Source organism: Amblyomma mixtum, chromosome 1 (genome assembly GCF_055824585.1).
Source record: "Amblyomma mixtum isolate Tamu chromosome 1, ASM5582458v1, whole genome shotgun sequence".
Classification (NCBI taxonomy): domain Eukaryota; kingdom Metazoa; phylum Arthropoda; class Arachnida; order Ixodida; family Ixodidae; genus Amblyomma; species Amblyomma mixtum.
The window spans coordinates 106795298-106817182 of NC_143012.1; the positions used below are offsets into that span (position 1 = coordinate 106795298).

General features: G+C 47.0%; 1 protein-coding gene and 1 long non-coding RNA gene across 4 annotated transcripts; one reads left to right on the forward strand and one right to left on the reverse strand.

Annotated features, from left to right (window-relative positions):
• The first annotated feature begins 211 nt into the window (after positions 1–211).
• LOC149367455 (uncharacterized) lies at positions 212–5086 on the forward strand. 3 transcript variants are annotated; one of them, XR_016284871.1, is made up of 6 exons: positions 212–265; positions 331–1563; positions 1724–1797; positions 2148–2243; positions 2506–2657; positions 3130–5086. It is a non-coding gene; the product is annotated as an uncharacterized LOC149367455 (long non-coding RNA). The 3 variants fall into 3 exon arrangements; XR_016284870.1 differs by having other exon boundaries at positions 2506–5086; XR_016284873.1 differs by having other exon boundaries at positions 216–265; positions 1405–1563; positions 2506–5086.
• Positions 5087–15941: 10855 nt separating this feature from the next.
• On the reverse strand, positions 15942–20066 carry LOC149367456 (uncharacterized). Its single transcript, XM_089574316.1, has 4 exons — positions 19448–20066; positions 18533–18784; positions 18077–18421; positions 15942–16156 (listed from the first exon to the last, which is right to left on the reverse strand). The coding sequence occupies exons 1-4, from the start codon at positions 20064–20066 to the stop codon at positions 15942–15944; spliced, it is 1431 nt and encodes a 476-aa protein (XP_089430442.1).
• Positions 20067–21885: the final 1819 nt, after the last annotated feature.

The following is a 21885-nucleotide window of genomic DNA, read 5'->3' on the forward strand; positions in this document are numbered from 1 at the left end:
GACGAAGGGGAGGTTGGAGGATTGGTGGCGGAAATCAAGGGAGGCGTGAATTTCGAGGGTAAAGGGATAGACAGATTAGATATTGTAAGAGCGAAAGGGAAAAGAAAATTAAATTAACAATGGGGGAAGTATAGGCTAGGTGGCGAAAGCTACCGCCCGGTACAAAGGGTAAAGCCACTATCATCCATCCATCCATCCAGGCATGGAGGAAAATGGTTTGAGGCGTGTATTAGCCAGTTTTCCGTTTTTTGGACCAAAATTTCAGGTAATTATTGACGCTCCTACTGCATGTTGGTTGCGTAAGGAGTGTAATTTTTTTTACGTGTTCAGCAAGGTTCCAGCAGCGGGAAACACGGATGGCACATGCGGCAAGTGAAAGTATAAGTGGCAGTCGGTAGTCCTCGCCTGGTGTGTGAGCCGTGTAGCGTGATTTCTAGCTTTTGAAGTAATTTTAGCGGCGGTATTAAAGTTCAGTGACTGATGCTGGCTTAACATGAGCAGAAGCTTACTGGGGGCCAGTATATTAATCTGGTGACAGCATAATGGCTACGGTGCCGAGGAGTACTGCTTACAGGCGTACACGCCGAGAGGCACGTCGTGATGCTAATAGCGTCGGCTGCTGGCGATGGTGTTGCATACGACCCTTCCTGATCCGTGTGCTGCTGCAAAGTCGCAAGAGCAACTAGATCCTAGCTCGTCGCATGTTCCGTGCCTTCAACATTCGACTGAATATGCGCCTAAAGTTCCTGTTCTAATTTTGATTTGGTTTATTGATTTGTTTGGGTTGAACGTCCCAAAGCAACTCGGGCTCAGAGGGACACCGTAGTGAAGGGCTCCGGAAATTTCTACCACCTGGGGTTCTTTAACGGGCACTGACATCGCACAGTACACGAGCCTCTAGAATTTCACCTCCAACGAAATTCGGCCGCCGCGGCGTGGATCAAACCCGCACCTTTCGGGACAGCAGCCGAGCGCAGTAACCACTGAGCCGGGCCGGGGCTGTTTTAATTTTGTATTCTGTTTATAACTGTTGCATGCGCATAGATTTTCTTTTATTGGTTTGTAACCTCGATATATATAGTATTGAAGACAACTATTGCAATTTCATTTGAACTATATGTGTTGTTTGGGCCTTTTGCATCCAAAAAATGAGGTCATGCATGTTTTTACATATGAATTTTTTGCTGGCGAAGGCCAAATCTGCCCCTGTGTCATATGGACGGCTCATAATGGAGGGTATATGCATGTTTAATTGTACTGCCTAGGGATACCTGACAACAGCATGCCAGCTGCCTTCAATATGATTAAAACTGACTATAGCAATAGAGTTCCCCACTGTTAACTTTAGAAATCCTGATTTTATTTTCTTGGTCTGATTTCGAACCTAATTCTGTTTTGATCTAGAGAAATCACATGACTGTGCAAGATGGAGACACTGCAAGAGGAAAGACATCTCACATTCTGCGAAGTATTCTAACATCTGAACTGGCTTCTAGCTACAGCTGGTATGGTGCCAAGGGAAGAACAGGCTCTGTGAGCTGAATATATGCAAAATCATGTGCAGTAAGTATTATTTGGAGGAAGCTATTTCAAATCTTAAAGGAGCACAGGTGTAAAATTTTAAACTCAAATAAGTGATCCGATCTGTGTCGTGGGCACAAAGGGTTTTACTATTCCAAATTCTCTGATTTCGCTGATTCCACATGCCAAAAATCATTTGCAGAGGAGCTGTTAGCCAATGCTGACATCTATCATCTATATATGGACTGGTTGGCAGAGTCACTAGCAACACGTGGGGTAAGTCCTAACCATCACATGATGCCATAATGGACTCCAGCACTGGCATTGACCTGACAGAGACCAAAAGTACTCATATAAAACAGTTTAACTGTTCACACTGTGGACTAGATATTTAAGCTCATTTCCATGATTAAAAGGCTTTTACGTCTCATTAAAAGCAGAAAAATGAACACCTCAAAACACTGTGTCTGTATCCCTTTAAGACTTCGAATATAAATAAGATCACAGAATCAATATCTACATTAAGTGCATATAATTGAATTTGTAGCTCTTGGTAGGATTGCGTCAAGACCAGTGATATTTGCTTCGAAAAAAAAAAATGCCAAATTTTCATTGTTTATTTTCAGATCTGCACATTCACGCAGTTCACAACTACCCACATGGATTTTTGTTGTCATCTGGTTCATTGGCTCATGGCTGCAGTGCCATGAATGTTACCACAGGTTAGAACAAGCTAGAATTACAGCTTTCATAGTGTGCATTTGGGACTGTTTTCATACTGCCTGCACAGAAGGCATGGTCGAGCAATGGAATTGGTAATAAGATGTGTAGAAATATGCCATCCTTTGTTACTCAAGCCCATGCCCTTTGCCTGCTGGTTCAAAATTAAAGAAATGCAGTAAAGTTTGGGTAAAAAAATTTTTAGAGGTGAGATATATTTTTCTATAAAAAATACATAACATATACCCTCTCATTTGTATATAGGTTGCCTAACCGACCAGCAGACCTCAACTCAGGCACAGCAAACTACGCTGAAAGAAATCGAAAAGGCAGCCATGTCATGGTTTCGGCATGCAACTGAACGGGTAATGCGCAAGAAAACTGGGGAACAAAGCTGTGCTCCTGAGAAAACAATGGTGAGTGTGTTGGTAGTGTGCTACATTTTTTATTGATTTTTTATCTTGGGTTGAGGATTTTTCATTCCAAACTGTTGATATTTTTCCTGTGACACTGTGCTGAGAGATGATTGATTTTGAGAGAGCACAGAATTCAGTAGATTATTTCAATAGATACCGTGAAAACTTCTGCATATCAGCCTGTGTAGTTAGGTAGAATCATGGAATGTAGAATCATGGAAGTCTTCACGCACCTCTCTTTACTTGGCCGTCTGTTTGTGGTGGTTTTACTCCTGGAAGTATGTACATTTACTTGTGCAAGGATTAATTCCTTGCCGCAAGTACCATTTGGTGCCAACACCATGTGAAGGTGCTGCCATTTGTATATTGTGCTGCAAGTTTTTTTTTTTTTTTCAAATGCAGTCAGTGATTAAAAAAAGGTGAACTGAAAGAAGTGTCTATATGTATTGGGTTTTTTTTGTCTTCCTTCCAGCAAGGCAGCCTATTTCAGCATTGGCCCAGGTGGCAGGATTTCTGCTTTACATGTATACACGACTCTTCTTTTCGGTGAAACTATAGCAGAACCGAAAAGAAGACTGCCTAGAATGAGAAGCCGAGCAATATCTTGAACGTGTCACTTTATTGATACCTAGCAGTTGTAGTATACTTAAGTGTCTAGAAATGCGATGCTTTGTGCATGAACAATTTCTTTTTCTCTGACCAAGCTGGGGATTTTGTTGCCCATTTGAAATTTGCTTGTATCGAGCTATACTTGCTGTTATGGTCTCTAGTCCCACTACGCTTGTGTACATTTGTTCCTGACTGCTACTACTAGAGTTAATTTTCACCCCCGTAGTGCGTTTGTATTGCTGTTCCAGCAAAAAAAAAGAGGATATGTGGATTTTAATGACTTTTATTGTCTATGTAAGAGACGACCATAGTTCCTGTGGCTTGTAGCAGTCTTATAACTTGTTAATGTTAATGTCATACTATATGCAGCGTGTTTTAGATTTTTTTCTTCTGGCCGTGCTAGTTGCCTTAAAGCCCATCTACTCCTTATGCACACTTAAACGTGCTTTTTATTTCTAGTCCTGTGCTTGCTGAAATGTGATTCTGAATGGTTGTGCTTGTGTCAATATTTCAACCTTTGATCTGTGTGCATGTATTGCTGTTATAGCGAAAAAAAGGCTCATTTGTGATTTAATAATCTTTATTGTTTTGAATGAGACAAGTACGGTTCCTGTACCTTGTAGCAGTCAGACAACCTGTCATTCCACATGCAGCTTGACTGAAATGTTTATCTTCTGACCATGCTAATTGCCGTGAAGGCCACCTACTACTTATGCACAGCTATATGCCTGCTTTTATCTCTAGTTGCATGCTTGCTGAAATTTGATCCTTACAGATAGTGCTTATGTTATTATTTTAATTTGTAATCTGTGTAGTTGGGTTGTATTGCTGTTATAGCAAGAAAGGGTCATTTGTGTTTTAAGAACATTGATTATTCTAAATAAGACAATAGTTGCCTTATTGCAGTCACATAATTTTCTTCATTTTAGCTATGCTACGTGCAGTGTGATAGAGATTTTTTTCACCTCTGCTGCGTATGCTTGTATTGTTGTTTCAGTAAAAAAAAGTTGCATTTGTGTTTTTAGTTTGGTTTTTGGCGTTTTACATCCCAAAGCGACCCAGGCTATAAGGTATGCCATAGTGGAGGGCTCCAGATAATTTCGACTACCTGGAGTCCTCTAGCATGCACTGACATCGCACAGTACACTGGCCTCTCAACTTCTCACCTCCTTCGAAATGGGACTGCAATGGCTGGGATCAAACCCGCGTCTTTTGGGTCAGCAGCCGAGCACCATCTGACCAATGAGGCACTGAGTGGCATATTTGTGTTTTGTTGCGTTCATTATTTATGAGACAGTCATATAATATTCATGCCTTACAGTATGCCGCTACTGTTTGTTTTAATGTCATGCCCTTTGCAGTGCAATTAATATTTTTTGTTCTGACCAAGATAATCATCCCGAAGCCTGTTTAGACCTTACATGACTTATATGACTGCTGTTTTAGCCGTATAGTTATTTTGCATCTCTCTATTTTGCAACTCTGCATCTGGGGTTGGCTTGGCTACCTATTGTATCGGAATCCTACTGCTTCAAGTTTGAAAATGTGATAATGTTGGCTCATACTAACCTGACAAGCTAAACATAATTAATGAAACCTATTACACACATTGCGAAGCAAGGTCTATGTGCACACCATCCATGAACTTGCTCTTAATAACGAGAAATGGCTGAGAGGAGCTGTTAAAGCTGTGTTAGTGCTTCCTTTATGTGAGTTCTGTTTCATGTTCTGTTATTAAAAAATAAAATTCAGCTGTGAATCAGCATTCGGCCTGATCATCAGCATGCCCCATATATTTGAATAAAACTATTTTAGCCAAAGCTTTGTGTTTTAAATCACTCTGCAGCATAATCCAGGCCTGTGTTCTAACTTTGTGTCGTTTTTACTATAGCATCGCTCTCGGCCATAGGCAGTTGGCCGAAATGCCAGAAGCGGAAGCTGGTTCTGTTGCGGCTATGAGGCACTGCTTCTGCTTTTGGTATTTTGGTCAGTCATGCGTGACCAGTAGCGACACTTTTGAAAAGGACACGAGGTTATATTGGGTCCTGGCCAAGGAAAAAATTAAAATAGTAACGTCCTGTTGCAGTCCTGCGAAGGTCCCAAAAATGTACTTGTCAGACATCCGAAGGACTTCTTTCGGCGTTTCACTTCGGATGTTTTCAGGATTTTTTCGGGACATCCGCGGGATGTGCGTAAAGTCCTGCCGCGGACTTCCCAAGGACGTCCTTAGGATGTAGGTGTGTTGTCTGGGTTGTTTATATAAAGTGTAGCAGTGAAGTTAGGCAGCTGCTGCTGAGAATATGCAATAACCGCCTAAGGAGACGCGTCGCCCACTTGGAAAATTTCGAGGTGATCACAACCAGACATGTCAACCTTGACCCCTTTTTGGCAGTGACCCAGAAGTCTGTCTTGCAAAAGATTTGATTTCATATTAGGTTCTTGCACTTTATTGCTGATGATGTTCAGTGCTATCACATTTATTGCATGGTGTGCAGAAATGCAAAATTTGGAATCACTTAAAGGAAAAGCACTTTACTAAACTGCACTAACAAGTCATGCCTACCATGCATCTACCATAGCAATGGTGGTGTCAGAGCATGAAGTATTTTGTTCCTAATTTGGTAATAAATATGCTTGTAGAAATAAGTTCGGGTAAAAGAATTGATAAGAACCTAAAGGACCCATTGCTTGGTGGAACTGTTTTGTGGCTCTGCCTCAGACAACTAATACCAGATGTAATAGCACTGATGACAGCACTGATATGAACCGTGCCTGCAGCAGAAAAAATTCATGCCATCCAGTAGAACTCAGAAAGATGGAGAAAGTTGCTTGTGCTTAAAATGGAGACCATGATGGTTATGTATGCCAGTGTGAAACACTGACGGAAGTGTTGTCCTCTGGTGACTGCAGCTCACCACAGCAGAACACCAACCTCTCACAAGGTTTTCATTACCCGCATGTAAAAGCCGTTGGTGGACATGGCATAGAATTGCAATTCAGTATTCCTTGTATCTTTTCTAGTCATCAAGATCTATGTCTTAAGAGAGGCATCCCGTAAAGTATCACTAGCGTTAATTACAAAGCTGCAGTTGTAGGGATAGAGCTTAAAAAAAAAGAATGAATCTAACAGGCATGTAGATGAAGGCAAGGAAGATGGCTACGGAATTGCAGCTTAGCTGCTGGTTTGTTGCTTTTACAACCTTGCATTTGCAGGCTAAAAAACACTCCACTAGAAACGCTGTAAATGTTCTCGATAGATTTTACTGGTAGTTTTTGTAATGAAAGTATGTTTAAACAGCATACAATTGAGCCCACTTATAACATCCACAGTTAAAACAAATGCTCGCTTATTACCAACAAAGTTAGAACTACCGTCAAAAAAATGTATTAGGGCTATGGCATTGCATGTCATATAAAACGAACAACCGTGGCCGCACCACTTGGTTTTATAACAAACAAGGAGGTGCCCCTTAAAATTCACCCTCAGATTTGAAAACTGCACTTCTAGCCAGCATGGCAATCAAAGATCATCTCCCAGCTGCACTGTTGCCCCCTTCCCCCTTGCAAAAACACACACACAAAAAAAAAACACTTTCAATCGGCAGTTAACCACTGGCAAAGTGTGCCCCGACACGACACACTAGAAGGGCAGTTGATTATGCTAGCTGGGAAAAGTGTAGAGTATAACAAGAAATGTTGTAAGCACGAAATAGGGGCAGTGTTGAAAATAAATTATTGCACATGGCCGGTGATCAACTAATGAGAGCAATCTGAGAAGTTTGAATACCAGTCACAAGGTACGCCTTGATGGCTTACTCCGTCATGCTGCAATTGTGCTGTCCGCTCAGTCGAATCTCTGACTGCAGCAGTGCTTCCATATGCAGATAGCGCATAGACCACAGGCAGTCTGCGTCACTCTGGGGTCTAGTGGGCAGTGTACAGCAATTAACAGAGGCTGAAATCTGACATGAGCTGATGGCTTTTAGGTAAAATGCAAGTGCCTGCCTGGTTTTAGGTCTAATTAAGTGGCTGCACTTTCGCGCAAACATTGCATCAAAATCCTAGTAGCTGTGGGGTGGTGTAATTTGGGGGCCGATGCATTGCTGGAGCGAGCAGTTAAAGGTACACTGGACATTCTGCTTGGACATACCTTGTAGTAGCTTCGTTGCTAGGCCCTTATGTCTTCGTCAAGGTTTGAAGGCGAAGTTCTATACCCTCCGCCACTGGCTGTGAACACCTCAAACACTTATCGCATCCCTAAAGCGGTTTGTCCACAGCCAGAAGGGCCTCGGCCAGAAGCATATGACCGAGCTTAGAAAATTGGCTTGATAGGATCTGCTCTGAGGGAACAAACATGCACAGTGCACTTTTCAAAAAATGAAACGCTACTTTTATCTGACATTGTCTTTTGACTGTAATAAGGTAAGTCCACTTAGTGCAGATTTCAGATACAATGAACGCAATCTGTGTGACTGTCAGGTTCGTTATAAGTAGGCTCAACTGTATTCAAAGCCTCAGTTGGCTGCTAGCTCTTTAGAGTGTACAGGTTATCAGCGAACACACATCACGACAGGAGATTCGCCTCAGCCTGGTTCACAGTTCACAGCCAGCTCACATTTCAGTTTCACGGGCCGCCTGTTGGCTATGGTTACCGAGATCATTTGAGACTTAAGACTACAAGAAGCTTAGGAAAGTGATGTGCTGCCTCTTCATTTATTGTCTTGCCGATTTTTGGGGCAGGCAGGCAAAAGAGTTGGAACAAAAGCTCGCAAAGTAGCGTTTGATCTAGTTTTTAGCATTATCTCAACTCCTGCAGCTGCTGAAACAGCATGATATAACCAATTGAGCTATAGTTTTATTTCAAAGTGTGAACAAATGGGCCGAAATTTGCGGTCCCTACTCATTTAAAGATTCCCACATGCTGCTGGACTGCTTTAAGTGCGAAGAAAAACGGTTGTGGATAGGCTTTCTCCTGCAGACATTTGTGAGCCTGCAGAGTACTCTTTTGTCTTCCCAACTTGTAGAAATGCTTTCTGTAGAACAGGCTAAAATCTTGAAAGGGCATATTTAGACCTACCATCCCATTCCTTCTTTGATGGCAGTACTGTACTTGGTGCTAAAGTAATCGTGTGTTTCATTTGTGAATGACAATCCCATTGTTCGTGTAATAAAAGGGACCAAATGTCACCTTCTCAAAATGCAAAAGTATTGATGCCAAGACAGTGCAGATATTTATTTATTTATTAGCACCTCACAGGCCCCGAAGAGCAGTGGGTGAGGGGGGCAAACCAAAAAAAAGGTATATACAGATGGAAAAAACCGTAATATCGGACAAGAACGCGGTAAGCATGTAAGCATGCTTTATGGTTCTACAGCGGATTTGCATCGTCACCAAAATATTATCCCCAGAGGGTATTTAACGTGCACTAAGGCTAACATGGTGAAGTCTTATTCACAGGTATGGATAAATGTTGACTGTGGCTCACTGTACTGTTCATTTTCTTTTCCAGACGTACTTGTATTTCAGGCAGCAGACAACTTCCTTTCAGGAATAATTTCATCACTACTTGATGTGTCTGCAATAGTAACGTCCAGAATAAAGACCTTTTCAAAGATACAGTACTGCTGGAAGATCTCTTTTATTGTTTTGTTTTTGGATAAATTGTGTCAGCGCACATCTTGCTCTTGCACGTCATGCATGTCTTAGATTTTTTCAGTCTTTCTTGATCCTTGGAGAACTACAAAAGCTTCCTTGAGGTGCCGAGGAATGCCATGCATCTTAGTTTATACCCTTTGTGCTGTACACGTATGCATACAAAATGAAGATGCGAGAGAGAGCCTGTTAGAAGAATACTCAAATTCATTGAATGATGACTGGCCATATAGTGAGAACCTATAAAGCAGTTATTGCGACTAGTCCGAAAGTGAGGTGAGTAAAGCAAAGCTCCAGGTTCATGCATGCTTGGATATAGACACTTCAGGTAACCCAGTAAGAACTCGGTGGTTCTATAGAACACAGTTTGATAATCCGTGAAAGTATGTATGCACATACAAGCAGTGGCTGGCTTGCTGTGCAACTGTAAAAATTGGCAGTTCTTCTGATGTCCCACCAGACAATAGCGTCTTTGAAAATTGAAATATAAATTGCACTTCCTGTGCTCCCACCTAACTCAACTTTCTTCTGTACAGGGTTATCCACTGCCAACTTGAACACAGGAGCACGCTCTCTGGTTACACTTCAGCTCTGTAAAGTGCCACACGGGAAAGAAGTCTACGTTATTGTATGTATGTGCAAAGTTTAGCAATTGTGGCAGCTCCCTGCACCTGTTCAACAGCTCGCATTTGTCCATAATATGCCAGACACATGTTCAAGTTGGAAGGTAACAGCCCTCTTAGTGCATGTCCCAAGGCACGCCCCTGAGTAATAATGCCTGCTAACAAATGGCATATTCAAATTGTGTGACAATCTTCCTTTTCCAGATGCTCGTGTCTGATGTTGACTCCTGACCATTTACATGCTTATTCCACTCATCTTAAGAATAAGCCAACTATACTGATTGGTTTGGGCTGAGACAGTTATTGTTTTACAAGCCTTACAGTACTGACTCGTCCAAAGATAGCTGAATCCTCCATTGCTTTTTTGGCCACATCTCCAGGCGTTACGCATGCTTAAAGCACCATATGCACGAATAAAGGCAAAGGCTGTTGAGTAATAGAATGCCACAGAACAGATAAAGCTGACCAACCAGAATTTCAGTAAAGCAGAAAGCCTGTTGAACCAAATGAACGTGCACTTGAACAGTGCCACCACAAATGGAAAGTTCGATGAGCCCAAGACAAGCACAACTATGTTCAGTAAACAACAGCATCCACAGCGATTGCTTTAGATAAGCAATGTAATGAACTCCAAGGAATTAGCAAGGTTAAGGAGGGGATTAAAGAACAACTTCCCAGTTTCGCGATGGTTGAGGTGAAGTAAATAATAGACCACTCGACATTTATCATTATGTGCGGTTACTTGTAGACATATCTAGGTGCTTGGATGGATAAGTCTTGCTCCAATACACTGTAGCGCAGCAAAAGGCGAGGACACAAGAGACGAGCTCGTAGTGTTCGTCTCTTGTGTCCTCGTCTTTTGCTACGCTACAGTGTATTGGAACTATGTACCAACAAGCCCAAAAAGCCACGCTACTGAAGTCTTCTTGCTCGATCCCAGCACCGCACTCTTTGGTGGCACGAAGCATGCAAACTCCGATCCTTGGCAGTCGTGCGGTCCTCGTCGCTGAACGTGTTATTAATGCACTTACTTTGCTCCCGCTGTCGCCTTGTAAACGAAAAGGAACGCGTCGCAGAGGCAGTCGTGCCAGCCAGAGAGCACGAAGTGGCCTGAGCGGCTGACAGACGCGAACGGCGTTGAACACTTACTGTACTCCCGCTATCTCCTTTTAACCGATAAGGAACGCGTTACTGAGGCACTCGTGCCAGCCAGACAGAAAAACACGAAGGAACGCGTCACAGAGGCAGTCGTGCAAGCCAGAGAGCACGAAGTGGCCTGAGCGGCTGACAGACGCGAACGGCGTTGAACACTTACTGTACTCCCGCTATCTCCTTTTAAACGATAAGGAACGCGTTACTGAGGCACTCGTGCCAGCCAGACAGAAAAACACGAAGGAACGCGTCACAGAGGCAGTCGTGCAAGCCAGAGAGCACGAAGTGGCCTGAGCGGCTGACAGACGCGAACGGCGTTGAACACTTACTGTACTCCCGCTATCTCCTTTTAAACGATAAGGAACGCGTTACTGAGGCACTCGTGCCAGCCAGACAGAAAAACACGAAGGAACGCGTCACAGAGGCAGTCGTGCCAGCCAGAGAGCACGAAGTGGCCTGAGCGGCTGACAGACGCGAACGGCGTTGAACACTTACTGTACTCCCGCTATCTCCTTTTAAACGATAAGGAACGCGTTACTGAGGCACTCGTGCCAGCCAGACAGAAAAACACGAAGGAACGCGTCACAGAGGCAGTCGTGCAAGCCAGAGAGCACGAAGTAGCCGAAGTGGCCTGAGCGGCTGACAGACGACGCGAACGGCCATTCCCAAGCACATTCTTCCTCCATGTTGTCATGGCAACGCCGGATGTGACGTTGCAGACAAGCAGCGCAACTAGCGGCCGATGCGTCTACGTACGCTGAAATGGAAATACGCCGGCAGGCTCGGCTCACTTCACGTTCACACAAGAAAATACAAAACAGCCATGCTACCAGAAAGGATGCTTGCTATTCTAGCAACGACAGCATGCCTGTGCTAGGGTGGAGCTTTCGGCAACGACACCGCCTGCGGCAACGCCGGGCGACGAACTTCGCGCTGGTCCCCGACTGTCCTAGTCGTCGCTAGGCCTAGATGGTGAACAACTACAACGCGACTTCGCACCGGCACTGCTGATCGAGCGCCCGTATCCGGATCCACACGCATTTCGCCCTGCAGTGCGCCTGCTCGTAGTCGAGTCCAGTCCAAGTGTTGTTAGCCCTCCTTTAGCGACAGTAGATTCGACCTGCAGGGTGACATGACAACGCGCACTGTCGACGGATCGCAGTACTTGTAGCTTCGCTGAGAGGTGCGGCCGGACGACAGGAGTCCAAAAGCCTTTCCGAAAATCCGCCCAGAATGACAGTCAGGTCCCTCGACCACTGCAAATTTTCCGCCATCGATTTCACAAACGCAACCAGACATGCCACAAGGTAGAAACTAGTGCAAAGGCTGTGCAGCTGCGCGTCTTCCAGCCAAAGGTGCCCAAAATATGGCGCCCGGCGCCGACGAAAGTTGCTGATGATGATGCCTGCCGAGTTGCCAGACTGAATTTTCTAAAGGGTCTATTGACCCTTACTTTTGAAACGTCTTTGCCGAAGTCTTCGCTGGTCTCCTCGCTCAATTGACGGTGCAACAGGTAGGCATTGTCATGTAAAAAGACGAGAACGACGAAAAGAATAAATGCTAACTGGGAAAACAAAACTGGAACTGAAAAACCGTGCTGATGTCCGATTTCATGCACTGCCAAAGGCTGACTTCCGGGACAAGGACTCTTACTTCCGGTGGCTTCACTTTCGGGCGCCCGATGTGGCATCCAGCTCCCCTAATGGAGATCAGTGAGCGAAACTACCGCAACAGCAGACGATGTAGAAAAGCTCGACTGCAGCGCCACTAGTTCCCGCAACCGCCACTTTAGCCACCTCCCTAGAGGAGCAAACGTTGAGAGGAGCTGCGAAAGTGAAACTGTCTAATGGTGTCTTCGGCTGACGACACTCGTGGAGTTTTCTACGCACTCGTGCGGTGCCCCACGTTCGGCTGGATGCCACTCGTGCAATGCCGTACATTCCGGTGAGACGAGCACGACACGCGTGCGCGCCACCGTGGAGACCGACGGTGGAGCGCGGTGCAATCCCGTCGTGCAGCGCGCGCTAGCAGACGACGCTGTTCACGCTCGTTGGTTGACACAGCATCGACTAAGACGAAAAACGGACGAAGCATTACAAGTGGACTCATTTGAAAGAAATGTTGAATATTATAGCAGCTGCAATGCATTTATTCGCGCTGCAATCACGCAGCCACCGACCGGTGAGCCATGTGCCTTCCGCTATGAGGAAATTAAAGGTTTGTCAATATTTTTAGCCTTGCAAGTTCTGCCTTAGCTCTTGCAGCGAACGGCATATGCCGGCATGCCTGCACTTTATAATAACATCGTACTTTTTGCCAACGTATGCGCAGGTTAAAGGATATTAATAAAGCGACAATGTGGGGCGCTTAGTGGATTGAGAATCACACGCTGATATTTTCGGAAGTTACTCTAGCTGAAGCTCTAAAGGCGTATGCATCGAAACCGGCAAGCATAACGCCTTGATGCAGTGTCTTACAAACTTGCGCCCCCATAATTAATCGCAGTATCTCACGACCAGGCTCGTGGGTCCCGCGTTTCCGGCCGATTCTATTAACGCCCGTTAAGCGCGGTACTGCACTGTTCTGAAGAGGCTGTGGCTAATTATACAAACTGTTGACTGCGCTCGTTGGCGTCGGCCGCTCGTAGGAATAGCCTCTGAGATCATCGAGGGTCTCGGAGGCCTCGGTTAACAGACGGCAGAAAGAGCAACGGCACTCTGCGAGTGTTTCGCACGGTCAGCTGATGTGCACGGAGACTTGCCACTCGTGTAGTATTTGACGTCACTTCCTGCGCACCGGCACGGAGGCAGTGCGTGCCAGCCGAAGACACCATAAGAACGTTGGAGTTACTCTATGGTATCCATGGAGGAAAAAAAGAAACTCCATGATGGTATTTAAGGAGGCGAAAGGCATTAAGGCGAAAGCCTTTAATGCCTCATACTGTCGTTAGCAGACGCTGTCGGCAGATTAGTCCGCCTTTCGGCGTCACTGCTTAAAAAGAAACTGCGCCGAAGGTGGGAATCGAACCATAGCCTTTGGCATTTGAAGCGGATACGCTACCACTCCGCCACGAAGGCTTTTTTCTTTGTTGCATGGAAGAACTCCCGTAAAAAGGGGGAAAACTTCAATCAAACTGGTTCGCGTCTCAAGTTACCGGGCTGCTTAATACGAGCCCGCCATAGCGCTAACTCAACACTGCATCCCCATCAAAACATCAAAATTCAGGGAGGCACACACATGCATCTAGGCACGGCAGCCAGCTTGGAGGTTCTTCGCGTGCAGCATATACACTCCTCACCAAAGCACACTGTTCACGAAACACAGATTTGGACGATCTTGCTGGCTCGGCATGTCTGTCCATCATACGGCTTTTCCAAAGACTGAATAGTCCCATCAACACAAACAGATCATAAGGCACAACAGAGTTTTTGCCAACAGGCAGAAATCTAATAGTGTATGGTGTAATTTCAATGTCCTTCTTAAGAGTTCGTTGTAGTATGTCCCAAAAGAACATGGCATCACGGCACAGGATGAAGCAATGATCAATTGTCTCAGGCACGTTACACAGACGGCAATTCACATTCCAGGGTACAAACATCTCCTTGTCATTAAGAAATGTCTTGACAGGCAGCGTCGCTGTGTGTAGTTTGAAAAAGAACGTTTTAGCGGCTGCCTGAATCCTTTAGAACACTGATGTCCAAAGACCCCAGATAAGACTGCCGATACAATGCTGTAGGGAACAAAGACTCAGTGAGAGCCTGGGTCATCTGTTTTCTCGAGAGGCTACAGAGGTAATCTAAAGAGAAGCGCACAGTGAGGAAATTGAAAGTGTCAGCAACCTCCTTAAGGAATCCCCATAAAGTCCCCTCACGAGCCTGCACAGTCGGTGCGAATAAGTAAGGCAAATGAAAACTAAGCCGCCTAATTAGCACAGCTACCAGAAACGGGTGGTTTGCCGATTTGAAAAACAAAAAAAACGGGAAACAAGTTGATGCTCGAACAGGTGAACAAGGCCCACTCCACCACCCTCTAAGGGAAGGAACAAGATGTCACGCCTCATGGGCTCCCATTGGGAGCGCCACACGAATGTTGCAAATATTCTGTGTATTGCTTGCACCTTCCTCCTCGCACAATGCCGGACTTGAAGGACATACGCGAGCTTTGCAAACAAAAATATGTTACAGACCTGTGCCCTCGCAAACACTGAGAATTCCCTACCCATCCAAGCCTGTGTTTGCCGCCTTAGAGTTACAATTTGTGAATCCCAGTAGGCTGTACTGTTGCGAACTTGGTGAAGCGGAACGCCTAGGTACTCAAGAGGGCTACAGTCCCAGCATATGCCACCGAACTGGCTTGGCCTAGTTCCCCAATGATACAACCAAAAGCCTTTGGATTTGTCTAACTTAAGAGCCGCGCCTGATACATCGCAGAACTGTTTAGTCAAGTGTAAAGCCTCAAGTACACTCTTTTTGGCAGAGCAAAAGAGGGCGACATCACCAGCGTAGGCTAAAACTTTAACTTCACATTGAGCCAGAGAGAAACCGCGGATAGCTGCGCTCTTAATTATACTCAGACAGAGGGGTTCCAGATATAGGGAAAACAACAATGGAGACAGTGGACATCCTTGACGAACAGATGCTTCTAGTGGTATTGGTTTTGTTAGCTCCTGATTAACAATTACCCTTGTATAGGAGTTCTTATAGCACAGTCTTATGCCTTTGAACAAGACGTCACCAATATTTGCATACTCCAAGACCGCGAACAAGAAATCGTGCCGAACTTTATCAAACGCCTTCGCCAAGTCAATTTGAATCCGAGCTACTTGGCCTGTCTCATCTGATACTGTCTCTAATACTGAACGTGCAATATGGATATGTGTTTGAATACTGCGGCCTCTAATAGCACAGACCTGATGCGAACCTATCAAGTCCTGATGTGTTCTCCAGTCGGAGTAGAGAGAGAGAGTGCAGAGAGTTCAGTGTCCGCGTGTAGCTTCGTACATGCATAGGGTACGTGCCTGGACCGAAGAGCCGCGGAGACGCGGGGATGAGGTGTTGAGCGAAATACGATGCTCAGGCCAGACAGAAGGTACCATACGGGAAGCGGCGCTTGGAGCAGCAGTAGTGCGATACACAATTGGAGCGGCAGCACCACGATACACAACACTCCTCCCCCCTTAGACGTAGTAGTCTCGGAGGTGAGAAGGAAACTTCCTCTCTCGGGCGGAGCGTCGAGGAACGGTGCCGGTCACCGGAGGAATTCTGTCGGAGGTATCCGCGTTCTCTGAGTTGGAGCGGCTGTGCCCGGGTTCAGGTGAGTCGGCGTCTGGCTCGGTCGAAGTGCTAGCGGGTTGTTCGTCCTGGTCTTCTGACTCTGAATGCGGCTCAGGCAGTTCGAGTTCAGGTGCACGGTGAGGAAGATCGGGTAGGTTATAGTCCCTCTTTCTAAGGTGGTCGACGTGCCTACGCCAGGACGTACCGTCCAGGAGTTCGACTTCATAGGACACAGGTCCTTTGCAGGAGCAGATGATCGCGGGAAGCCACCGAGACCCATGTGGCGAAAAATTCCTAGCAAAGACTGAGTCACCAGGCTCAAACTTGCGGGTTGGTGCAGCGCGGAGCTTCCGCGACAACTGGTCGCGTTGCGAGTTGCCTTCCTGGGAATCAGGGTGCAAGTAATCTAGGGCGGACTTTAGCTGACGGGAGAACAGTAGCTCCGCCGGGCTTCTTCCTGTAGTCGTGCAGGGCAGCAAGTGCTGCTGGAACAGGAAACGACTGAGCTGAAGTTCGATGTCGCCTCCTTTCAGTCGTTTAAGAGCTTTCTTCGTTTCCTGAACGAAGCGTTCGGCCTGTCCGTTAGAAGACGGATGGTAGGGTGCGACTAAAGCTTGACGAACGTTGTTCCTGGCGAGGAACTGCCGGAATTCAGCTGATGTGAATGCAGAACCGTTGTCAGATACGACGACGTCGGGAAGTCCGTGTGTGGCGAACAGCCGTCTGAGTTCTCGGACAACAACTGCAGCTGAAGTTGTCCTCACCACAACGACCTCTAGCCATTTTGAGAACGAGTCCACGACGATAAGAAATGTCTTGCCTTGGACTGGTCCAGCGAAGTCCACGTGCAGCCTAGACCACGGTCTCGTAGTCTGCTCCCAGGGATGGACTGCAGCGCGGGGTGGAGCATTCCTGGATTCTTGGCAGGTCTCACACGCACGGACGGTGTTCTCCACATCGCTGTCGAGTTTCGGCCACCAGACGTAACCTCGCGCGAGTCCCTTCATGCGAACGATTCCCGGGTGTGATGAGTGAAGTAGCTCAAGCACTTCCATGCGTAGTTGCGGTGGAATCACGACTCGGGAGCCCCACAGAATGCAATCACGATAAGCGGAGAGTTCGTCGCGGCGCACGAAGTAAGGTTGGAACTGGTCCTCTACCTTTGCTGGCCATCCGGTACGAATCCACTTGAGTACTCGCGACAACACACGGTCCCTCCTTGTCAGCTGAGAAATCTTGGATGCATCTGCAAAGGCTTCTGGGGGGTTTTCTAGCAGCAGGACATCTGTCATAACAGGACTTTCGGCATTTGTGGAGGGCAGCGGCAGGCGGCTGAGTGAATCAGCATTGCCCATTTGACGTCCTGGTCGGTAGATCAGCTCATAGTCGTACTGTGCGAGGAGTTAATTCCATCGAAGCATCCTCGGTGAAAGTACGCTAGGTATTGGACGACTGTGATGCAGAAGACCCAGCAACGGCTTGTGGTCAGTGTAGACCTTGAAGTGTCTGCCATACAGATATTGGTGGAACTTTTTGACACCGGAAACGACAGCCAGAGCTTCTCGGTCTGTCTGAGAGTAGTTCCTTTCGGTCGAGCTCAAAGTACGGGAACCGAATGCAATTGGAGATTCTTGTCCGGTAGAGTCTTCGTGACTAAGGACAAATCCTATGCCGTAGGCAGACGCGTCGCAGGCAAGCGTGAGCGGCTTGTGCACGTCGTAGTGGACTAAGACATCGGATGTCTGTATAAGTTCCTTGGCGTGCTTGAAAGCGTCGGCTTCTTCTTTGCGCCATTTCCACGTCTGATCCTTTGCAAGCAGACGGTATAGAGGCACGAGGGCGTGAGCTGCACCGTGCAAGAATCTGTTGTAGAAGTTTAGCAGTCCGAGAAAAGACTGAAGTTGCTGCTTGTTCCTTGGGCTGGGAGCTTCTTTAAGCATACTGGTGAACAGCGCAAAAAAGGCGGGACAACAACAAGACAAGCGCTGACTATCAACTGTTCACCAGTTGCGCTGTTCACCAGTATGAATGCATACCAACTCGCCCAGATCTCAGCCTTACTAAAAGCTTCTTTAAGGGCTTCGACCTTTTCTTCGGTCGGATGAATACCGGCAGCGTCAATGCGGTATCCAAGGAAGGTTACTTCCGGCATGCCGAAGGTGCATTTCTCTCGGCTCAGACGAATGTTGTCGTCACTTATGCGTTTCAGCACATCTCGCAGGTGTTTGTTGTGCTCGTAGGCATCTTGACCTCCCACTATAATATCGTCCAGGTACACGTGGACCCCAGGTAGTCCCGAGAGGAGCTCTTCCATGTAGCGCTGAAATATGGCTACGGCGGACGACACTCCGAACGGCAGGCGAGTAACTTTGAACAGTCCCCGGTGCGTTTTGACTGTTAGCAGATCGGCTGTGTCACTGTCCACGGCAAGCTGCTGGTAGGCTTGATTGAGGTCTAGTTGTGAGAATACAGTGCACCCCGCAAGGTTTGAAAAAAGCTGATCGATGGTTGGAAGAGGATATGTTTCCATCTTGATTGCTTGGTTAACGGTGCTTTTGTAATCACCACACAGCCTGATCTTGCCGTTCTTCTTAACGACGCAGACTACCGGTGTCGCCCATCGGGAGGATCGCACGGGCTGGTAGACGCCTTCCTGTACAAGAACGTCGATGGCTTCGTCTACCTTGGGCAGTAGAGCCACCGGAACTTGACGTGCTTTCCTGAAGATGGGAGCGATTTCAGCCTTGAGCTCGATACGAACGGATGGTCCCTTGCTCTTCCCTAGTCCTTCAGCGAAGACTTCTGGGTATTCAGAGACTGCGTTCAGCAAGGTTAGCGGAACTTCGATTTGAGATGCGTGGTTTATTCCGCAGAGCGATATTCCCAACGCAGAAAACCAGTCTCTCCCCAACAGGCTGGTGCCATTTCCTCGGACAACGAGAAGTTGAAGTCGAGTGCTCTTCGTTCTGTATGAGACGGCAACTTCCAATGATCCCAGAATCTCCAAGCTTTCCCTTGTATAGGAGCGCAGCTGTAGAGAGGATGGCCTTAGGTCTTGCCTTGAGAGCCGAAGTTTCTCCATGGTCCTCTCGCTGATGATGGTGCAGGCGGCCCCGGAGTCAACCTCCATGGTCAGAGGCCTACTGTTTATCAGGACGTCCGCGCAGACCGCTGGAGAAGTGATGGTGTTGGCACCACTCGTAGACTTGCGGTCTTGAATTTCGCGATGAAAGCTGACTGAAGCCGTAGAGTTTACGTCTTGAGCTGGATCAGCTGATTGCAAAATCTGATGGTTGCGTCCACGAGAGTACTTGTTTTTGCGAGAAAACTCCTTTCGGTGTTGACCAGGCTTGGAAGTTTTTTCTTTTGCTGCTTTCTTCCTGCAGGCCTTCTCCAGGTGACCTTTGTTGCCGCAGTAGCGACAGATGGCGGAATGATAGGAGCAAGTACGAGCGTCATGCTCGCCGGTGCAACGCCAACAATGATGACTCGGAGGATGGTTGGCGGGCTTGACGTCCGAGCGCTTGGGGTTCCGTTGCAATTGATGCGTTTCTGAGGGGACCCTTGAGTGGCGAACCTCTTCTGTCTTGGCTGCTGCTCCTTCCGCAGCACGTGCCAGTAGGATGGCCTTCGACAGCTTGAGGTCCGGTTCAGCCAGGAGACGTCTTTGGATAGGCTCTTCATGCAGGCCACAGACTAGGCGGTCGCAAAGAAGTCGATCCAGCCAATGCCCGAACTCGCAGTGGCGAGCTAACAGTCGAAGAGCGGCGAGATATTCCGGCACCGATTCACCAGGTTGCTGGTCTCGCTTGTTGAAGCGGAATCGTTCCATGGTGACGGAGGGTTTCCCGATGAAGTGGGTGTCGAGCAAGGAAACGATTTTTGAGAAGGGAACCTCCGAAGGTGCCTTGGGTGCGCAGAGCGAGCGCAGCAGAGTATACGCGTCGACGCCGCATACGCTGCAGAGGAAAGCCCGTTTCTTCTCATCGGACTGGACGTCGTGGGCTTGAAAGTAGAGGCGTTCTAAGTAGACTGGCCAGGAGGAAGGCTCGGCGGGCGAGAATTCTCCGATCGTGGCCGAAGGCAGAAGCGCTGCCATGTCGACGGACGTGCAGGGCTGGAGCGGATCCAGGAGCTTTGCCTGAGGCGGTCAGTATTGACTGCAATTGCGCGCTGGGGGATCACGGCGATCCCATCCTCGTCGCCAGTGATGTGTTCTCCAGTCGGAGTAGAGAGAGAGAGTGCAGAGAGTTCAGTGTCCGCGTGTAGCTTCGTACATGCATAGGGTACGTGCCTGGACCGAAGAGCCGCGGAGACGCGGGGATGAGGTGTTGAGCGAAATACGATGCTCAGGCCAGACAGAAGGTACCATACGGGAAGCGGCGCTTGGAGCAGCAGTAGTGCGATACACAATTGGAGCGGCAGCACCACGATACACAACAGTCCATAATGACGAGCTGCAGACGACTGCAAAGAACCTTGGCAAAAATTTTGTAATCAACATTGCAGAGGGAAATTGGACGATATCCCTCAACAGTTTTCAACCGATTAGTATCTTTGCTTTTGGGAATTAATACTGTGTGCCCAGAATAGAAAGTGGGAGGCAGGTCACCCACATCATAAGATGCTTGGAAAACTTCCATCAAAACAGGCACTACGCAAGGCCAAAATGTTTTATAGAATTCGCTAGTAATACCATCTGGCCCAGGAGATTTCTGGCTCTGCAGGGCAGAAATGGCTGATTGAATTTCATCCAAAGTGATAGGTCCCCTCACTATAGCACACTTCTCATCATCAAGACGAGGGAAGTTTCCGAGTAAGGAACTGTAATCAAAACCATGATTTTGATCTTCGCAATTGTCAAACAACTTCCGATAATAGTCGAAGAAAGCAGCAAGAATACCAGGCGCATCGCTGTATGTGCAATCACCATACTGAATTTCCAATATTTCCTTCGCAAGAGCATTCTCTCTTTCATCACTCAGGGCCCGACGAGAAGGTTGCTCGTCAAGAAACCTTCGGGACCTAGATCTTATCAAGGCCCCCTTATATCTTTCTGTCGCAAATTGTTGAAGCTCTGCTTTACGTTATTAATCTCTTCGAGATAGGCACCCGGGCTAACCCTCTCTAGCTCATGTAGCTCCGTCAGGGTGCACCCAAGCTCACGAAGGTGGTGTCTCTTCAGGAAAGCGATTCTTGCTGAGGCCTCAATTGCCAAGTTCTTGATCTCCTGTTTAAATAAGTCCCACTTTTGAAAAACGGACAGATCACGGCGTGACCACACGTCTTTCAAACAAGTACGTACAGCACGCTGAAAGATTTCGTCTGAGAGCAGACAGTTAATCATCTTCCACAGCTCCCATCGAGGGTGAAGTACATGCCAAGTGTACATCCCTATCTGAAGAGACACCATACGGTGGTCACTGAAGAAGATGGGCCGCACCCAGTAGCCAAACACACTTGCTAACGCGTCTACAGAAACGTAAATTCTGTCAAGGCGAGCATTAGAGGAAAACTGAAAATGAGTGAAATGTATACTGTCGCCTTTTTCCTGTCCCACATCCACAAGATTATATTCAGAAACCAAATCGGTAAGTAATGCAGCACTAGGGTCGTATCTCTTACATACCACTGATCGGTCTTCATCCCTACAAACGCAATTAAAATCCCCCAACACTATAATTTTGCGGTCCGTGCACAAATGTTCAACTAATGACAGAAAGAAAAGCCTTCTATCGCGCTGCTTTATGGGGGCGTAAACACAAATAATCCGCCACTGTACACCTGAAATTGTGAGATCATAGCATACAAGTCGCCCTTCGTCATCTATGCAATAAGACGTGGCTGTCATCTCTAGCGTGTTCGCCAGGAATAGCATACAACCTCCGGATAAGCCTATCGCGTGGCTAACAAAAATT

Excerpts from the sequence above, each read along its gene's own strand:
- LOC149367456 (XM_089574316.1), bottom strand. The coding sequence starts at position 20,066 with ATGGCAGCGCTTCTGCCTTCGGCCACGATCGGAGAATTCTCGCCCGCC. Across the intron at positions 18,422-18,532 it reads CGGCAAGATCAGGCTGTGTG|ACCTCAATCAAGCCTACCAG; the intron begins GTGATTACAAAA and ends TCTCACAACTAG. Across the intron at positions 16,157-18,076 it reads ATACCGCATTGACGCTGCCG|GCACGTCGACCACCTTAGAA; the intron begins GTATTCATCCGA and ends GTCCTGGCGTAG.